The sequence below is a fragment of the Amblyomma mixtum genome, chromosome 1, assembly GCF_055824585.1.
Source record: "Amblyomma mixtum isolate Tamu chromosome 1, ASM5582458v1, whole genome shotgun sequence".
Taxonomy (NCBI): domain Eukaryota; kingdom Metazoa; phylum Arthropoda; class Arachnida; order Ixodida; family Ixodidae; genus Amblyomma; species Amblyomma mixtum.
Genome location: NC_143012.1, coordinates 168621657 through 168628538, shown reverse-complemented (window position 1 = coordinate 168628538; position 6882 = coordinate 168621657). Strand labels below are relative to the sequence as shown.

General features: G+C 49.1%; 1 protein-coding gene across 1 annotated transcript; it reads left to right on the top strand.

Moving 5' to 3' along the window:
* The first annotated feature begins 3372 nt into the window (after positions 1-3372).
* LOC149369735 (uncharacterized) lies at positions 3373-6882 on the top strand. Its single transcript, XM_089576268.1, has 12 exons — positions 3373-3437; positions 3599-3791; positions 4437-4490; positions 4546-4620; positions 4681-4743; positions 4803-4877; positions 4938-5036; positions 5195-5257; positions 5452-5514; positions 5706-5768; positions 5963-6025; positions 6817-6882. The coding sequence occupies exons 1-12, from the start codon at positions 3373-3375 to the stop codon at positions 6880-6882; spliced, it is 942 nt and encodes a 313-aa protein (XP_089432394.1).

Genomic DNA, 6882 nt, shown 5'->3' with positions numbered 1-6882 from the left:
GTCTGCTTTCGACTGTTGATCTGTTCTGACGACTCTTGTTCTGTTCTCATCCCGAGGGAAGATCGAACGTTTTTGTGTGTTCGCCCTATAACGCATTGTGCGCTGCAGAGATATGCGCTCATTTTCATCGATGGAAAAGGCGGCAGCTGTGTCGTGACTTGTTGAATCTGGGTGAGTTCGCTGCGTGCGCACGAAATTCAAGGTAAAATTTCGCCGTCGTCCTCCCTCTGAAAGGTCACTGCTAAAGTGGAAGAAAATGTTCGAAGAAAGAGGCTGTCTCAAAAAGAAAGAAAGAAGTGATAAAGGGGCAGCACATCGCAGCATTGCAGATGCCCTTGAGGCTGCATTTTCGTTGGACCCGCAGGTGTGCTGTACGTGGGCTGCGCTGTTGTTGGGAGTGAGCCTGTCAACGGTAATTCGCGCGATGAAACGCAAGGGCTCCTATCCGTACAAAATGCAAACTGTGCAAGCGCTCTCAGAAGACGACAGAGACCGTCGGCTTGAATTCTGCCACTCGGGACAGCAATGAATAAGTCAAGACCGGGGACATCTGAACTTTTTATTATTCACCGATGAAGCCATTTTTCACCTGGATGGAAAAATCAACAAACGGAACACACGGTTTTGGGCAAAAAACAATCCTCGTTTCTTTTCCACGAACGACAAGACCCCACATATCATGGTTTGGTGTGGATTGTGGTGCGGGGGCCTCGCTAGGGCCTTTTTATTTTGAGGACACCGTCACTGCCGAATCATATTTGGAAGTGCAGCGGCAGAAGAATCTGCTAGAGCTGGAAGAAGTACACATGCAGAAGGAGATCTGCATATTTCAGCAGGACGGAGCTCCTGCTCATTACGCCAGAAGTGTCCGCAACTGGCTGGATACAACATTCACTAACATGTGGATGGGTGGAGGCTCGTCCAACATGTCATAGCCGCACCGTTCACCTGACCTAACTCCATGCGATTATTTTTATAGGGCTATCTAAAAAGCCGCGTGTACAGCCGAGGCCGACTTCACAGTTGTTCTGAGCTGAAGCAGCGAATTGAGGCTGCTTGTGCAGAAATCACGGAGCGCATGAGGGCATCTGTCTTCAAAGAATATGAGGAAAGATTGCAAAGATGTATTGACGCCACCGGAGGACACTTTGAGGTATAAATCACAGCAAACACTTGGACATCAACGCCTGAGTACTGTTCGATGTAAGTGCGTGTTAGTCTCAGGTGTTTCCACTACGATCTCTTTCATAGCCCATGAGCAGCTTCCAGACGTTGAACCACAGAAAATGATCAACCAGATTGGACCAGAAATTGACGGCACCGGAATCATAGCGTAAGAGCAAGCGACGAGTTAACATTTATTATTGTTTCTAATGCTGCTGATGTCGTATTTCCATTACGGTTTTTAGTAAGAGAAGCGGTGACTCTTCCGTGTGGGATTATCTTCAACGAGCAGACGATCTGCACCTGCGAAGCAAGCGCGCAAACGCCCTTGCCGGAGATGGCGGTTGCCTCGCTGCTCGACAGATAGCGCACCATGTCAACGCAGCTTCTCGACTAGCTTCTGCGAAAATTGTGCACGCCGCCGAGAGCAGTTTCCCGTCCATTCCGGAAAATCTAGGCAAGTACCGGTGTTGAATCACTTATCAGATAACGTAGACCACATTTTGCTGCTTTGTGAACGTTATTTCAGCTCGAATGGGGTAGTAGATTTTGCATAGGAATTTTTTAAAACCCGGCCCCCAAATATTCAAGACCCGGTTAAAGTGAGAGTGTAAGTTTTAGGCTTTATTACTGAACTGCACAAGTGCACTCGAAACAATTGAAGGAATTTATAATCTCATCATGTGGAGACCAGTGTTTGAGGCATTCGGCAATCCAAAGTAAGCACTGCTGCTTGGAACTCTTGCAGCGATGTCGTGACCTCCACTCCTTTGAATATTGCAGTGAATATTGTTGCGATACGCATAGGATACGTTGCACGTATTCCTTTCTGCGTCGCGACGTCTCAGTACGACGTAAAGGCCCATCTCCACGGACACATCCGAGGAGCACCAGCGCAGCGCCTACGCGTACCAGCGTACGCCGGAGCCGGTCTGCGCATGCGCGACGCGCAGACGCGAGCTGGCGCGGACGCTTGTCAAATATCTGTCCATGTCAGATATTCGCGCCTCGCGCGCGCCTCGCTCGCGCCGGCGCAGGAAGTGGCTCGCTGGTTTGCGGTCGGTGTAACCAATCAGAGAACGCAGTTCTCTAGCATCCGGTACGGCCCTTCGCGCCGTTTGCTTCGCCGAGCCGAGCTGAGCGCGGTAGCAGCGACAGGCCATCGAGTTGCATATGTTTACTGACGCTTGTCGCGGTGCGGCGCTGGGCGCGTAAGCGCTGCGCTGGTGCGCCTTGGATGTGTCCATGGAGATGGGCCTTAACGCACGCGAGCGAGCGCGCGCACGCTGCGTTGCGTTGGTGAAAACAGTTCCGTCTATAGTTCGACGCACTGCAGCGGCCAACGCAACCGGCGGCTGCCGGTGTGCCCCGACGGGCCCGGCGCAGATTTGGCACCTGTTCCAATTTCGCGCCGGCGCCGCCGACCGCGTCGACCCACAATGCATTGCGCTTAGAAAAATGACGGTTGCCAGCGCGAGTGGTGCGAGCTGCCCAAACATTGAAATTGCGCCGGATATCGTTATGGAACGGTTTATTGAAGCCATCAAACAACACCCTTGTGTATACAACACCAAATTGCTGGATTTCAGAGACCACCAGCGCAGAGAGAACGCTTGGGAACAGATAAGGCGAAGCACCGGTCTCTCCACGGCTGAGTTCCAGCATGGATCCGGCTGGCGTAACATAAAGATGGCCGCCAGTATAGTATTACCAATGTTGCCAGACTGCGTGCGTTGAAAGTCGACGAGTTTGGCGACCACAGTGGGCCTCTTCGATTATCCGCCTCTGGCAGCCCGCGGGCCGGGGGGTAAAGCTGAGCTAGTAAAGCGGTCCACGCATGTAAGTCGCCATCTTGGAAGCCATCTTACAACACTATATTGTGTCCAGCACATTTTTTTCTTCCTAAGTCAAGGTTGGGTAAACTTTGAACAAGTTCAGAAAGTTGTGATAGAAAAAAATAATCATATACCACTCTTACACATAAATTACACAATTTTCGACAAATTTTGAGATGTTTAAAATATTTATTGCGGTCATTTTATTTATTTTAGGGCGATTCGGAACGACGTTCACGAGCAGACGCTCAGTTCCGGTTTCAAACTTTAGGGAGTGAGGCTTCGGTTTGGTTAGGGAGATTAAACTGCGATTAAGGCACTTAAGTAAGGAGTCGCATAGGGCAAAGAGCTACTCGCGCTCTCATGCACCGCGATGCCTCCTTCGTGTGTTGTATGCAAGGCAAAAGCTTCAAAAGGATCGGGCATCTCGCATCACCTGTGAGTAAACGCACCAAATGATACATCTGCACTTTTCACGATAGGTTTTAGATTCCTTAATGAAAGCTACAGGGCCGTACTGCAAGGCCCATGAACGAAAATCTCCCGGACCCTCTTTCTAAAGGCGGATGACACCAAGCGGATTAACCTCTTTTTTTAAGGTTTCCTCACAAGAACAGGGAACTGCTGAGCAGGTGGCTGGTCGCAACGAAGTTACCACTGTCTCAACTTGTCCCGAGGGCGCTGATCTGCTCTCAGCATTTTGACCCGTCATCCTTTTATACCGGCCACACCAGGAGGGTTTTGAAACCTGACGCAGTGCCGAGTATTTTTGCATTGCAAGAACGCCAACAGGTAAATAACAACAAAAGGGAAACTATATGTGCATTATACTTGCAAATATTCAAATATTTCTCTATGGCAGCGCCAAAACGTCCCCGAATGTGGTCCTACCGCAATTTGATACTACGATTTTGACTCATATATTTGAAAACAAAAGAGTTGTAATACCTCCTAGCTTGTATTCAATCACCCATCTTTTTGTAGACATAAGTCCACAATAACGAATAGAAATTTCAGCAAGCAGTGAACTAATTTCCTAGCCAGAGCATTCTCTTATTTACTACCTACTGTCTTTACATCTAATGTGTGAGGTAGTTTGAAAAATTCACAAAAAAGGTTGCCCCGAGCATAACAAAAAAAAATGTATGAACAATAGCAACCTTGTTCAGAAGTAAGAATCGTAATGACCATAATATGGTTATGATGACTGAATGTCTGTAGTATATTAGCATAATGCAGTCCGCATTCTAAAAAGCGCTAGCGTAAACAACTGGTAGAGGGTGCAAACAGTGAATACACTGACAAGTTCAGATAAAATTATTCTTTCTAGAAAATAACATTCACAGCTCAGAATCAGTTTGTCACACACCTGCCTGTATTCTGGAACAGTAGTGTAAACGAGTAATAACCTGGTGTCATTTTTTTTCTTTCTCTCAGGCAGCGACACATCTGAAGTCTCCCACACGAAAGTCCCCAATCAAGCGCCCTTTGGTAAGGCACAACAGGCAGATTGGTCAGTGCCAGCAAGTGAGGGGCTGTCTTTCAGGGGACCTTTACTCCCCACCGTGGAGCTGAAGCTGCGGTCACTTCACAATCAGTGACCCCAAAGAGGCGACCGCAGGTAAGAGGCATGCAGCGATAGTGCTTATTCCTCCGGTTATTCTCCTCTTTTCTCACGCAGGCTACCAAAACGCCTTCTCAGGGCGTTACTCCCACACGAAAGTCCCCAATCAAGCGCCCTTTGGTAAGGCACTACAGGCAGATTGGTCAGTGCCAGCAAGTGAGGGGCTGTCTTTCTTTCAGGGGACCTTTACTCCCCACCGTGGATCTGAAGCTGTGGTCACTTCACAATCAGTGACCCCAAAGAGGCGAGCGCAGGTAAGAGGCATGCAGCGATAGTGCTTATTCCTCCGGTTATTCTCCTCTTTTCTCACGCAGGCTACCAAAACGCCTTCTCAGGGCGTTACTCCCACACGAAAGTCCCCAATCAAGCGCCCTTTGGTAAGGCACTACAGGCAGATTGGTCAGTGCCAGCAAGTGAGGGGCTGTCTTTCTTTCAGGGGACCTTTACTCCCCACCGTGGATCTGAAGCTGCGGTCACTTCACAATCAGTGACCCCAAAGAGGCGACCGCAGGTAAGAGGCATGCAGCGATAGTGCTTATTCCTCCGGTTATTCTCCTCTTTTCTCACGCAGGCTACCAAAACGCCTTCTCAGGGCGTTACTCCCACACGAAAGACCCCAATCAAGCGCCCTTTGGTAAGGCACTACAGGCAGATTGGTCAGTGCCAGCAAGTGAGGGGCTGTCTTTCTTTCAGGGGACCTTTACTCCCCACCGTGGAGCTGAAGCTGTGGTCACTTCACAATCAGTGACCCCAAAGAGGCGAGCGCAGGTAAGAGGCATGCAGCGATAGTGCTTATTCCTCTGGTTATTCTCCTCTCTTCTCACGCAGGCAACCAAAACGCCTTCTCAGGGCGTTACTCCCACACGAAAGTCCCCAATCAAGCGCCCTTTGGTAAGGCACAACAGGCAGATTGGTCAGTGCCAGCAAGTGAGGGGCTGTCTTTCTTTCAGGGGACCTTTACTCCCCACCGTGGAGCTGAAGCTGCGCTCACTTCACAATCAGTGACCCCAAAGAGGCGACCGCAGGTAAGAGGCATGCAGCGATAGTGCTTATTCCTCCGGTTATTCTCTTTTCTCACGCAGGCAACCAAAACGCCTTCTCAGGGCGTTACTCCCACACGAAAGTCCCCAATCAAGCGCCCTTTGGTAAGGCACAACAGGCAGATTGGTCAGTGCCAGCAAGTGATGGGCTGTCTTTCTTTCAGGGGACCTTTACTCCCCACCGTGGATCTGAAGCTGCGGTCACTTCACAATCAGTGACCCCAAAGAGGCGACCGCAGGTAAGAGGCATGCAGCGATAGTGCTTATTCCTCCGGTTATTCTCCTCTTTTCTCACGCAGGCAACCAAAACGCCTTCTCAGGGCGTTACTCCCACACGAAAGTCCCCAATCAAGCGCCCTTTGGTAAGTCACAATGAGCGGAATGGCCAGGGCCCACAAGTAAGGGACTTTTTTTTATTCCAGGTGTCCTTTACTCCCTCTCGTGATGGTGAAGCTGCAGCCAGTACAGAAACAAAGACTCCGAAGAGGCGACTGCAGCTAACAAACACATTCCGAGAAGGCCATATGTGCACATGTGAAACTTGCTCTGCCTTAGATAGTACCACTTCAGCATGGAAGTCCATTTCTGTATGGGGCTCACATCAGATGTTAGATCGCAAACTTAAAATGGCACTGCTGTTGCCATTGGAGGCTACATCATAGTATGCTGACACCAATAGCTTCTCTGTTAATTTGGCTGGTCAAAGAAATATTGCTTAAAATAGCAAAGGTGCAATTCCGTTGTACCTGCTATACATGTACCAGTAGCTTTTCTTCCATTACAGGCAGCATCATCTCCTCGGCTTCATGGAGAGAAGAAACCCTACAGCGATGACCACAGATATTTTACACCACAATCTCCGAAATCCAGGCTTCTGAGTACCAGCAAGAAGCTTTTTGAAACAACGCGGAAGCTCCAGGCCACAAAGAAACAGCTGAAAAAAAAAAGCAAAACTGATAACTCTAAACAGCTTGATAAAGGAAAGGAAAGAGAAAAACTTGCTTTCTTTAGAAGGACAACAGCTACTCGAATCATTTGGAGAACTTCCGAAAGAACTTGTAATGAACTGGAGTGCCAACATACAAAAAGCACCACCAGGGCGAAGTGAAAAGCTGCAGAAGTTTGCAACAACACTTTACTACCACTCCCCCAGCGCCTACAACTACCTGTCCAGCATATTCCCAATGCCAAGCCGGCAAACAATTCGGACATGGCTTAA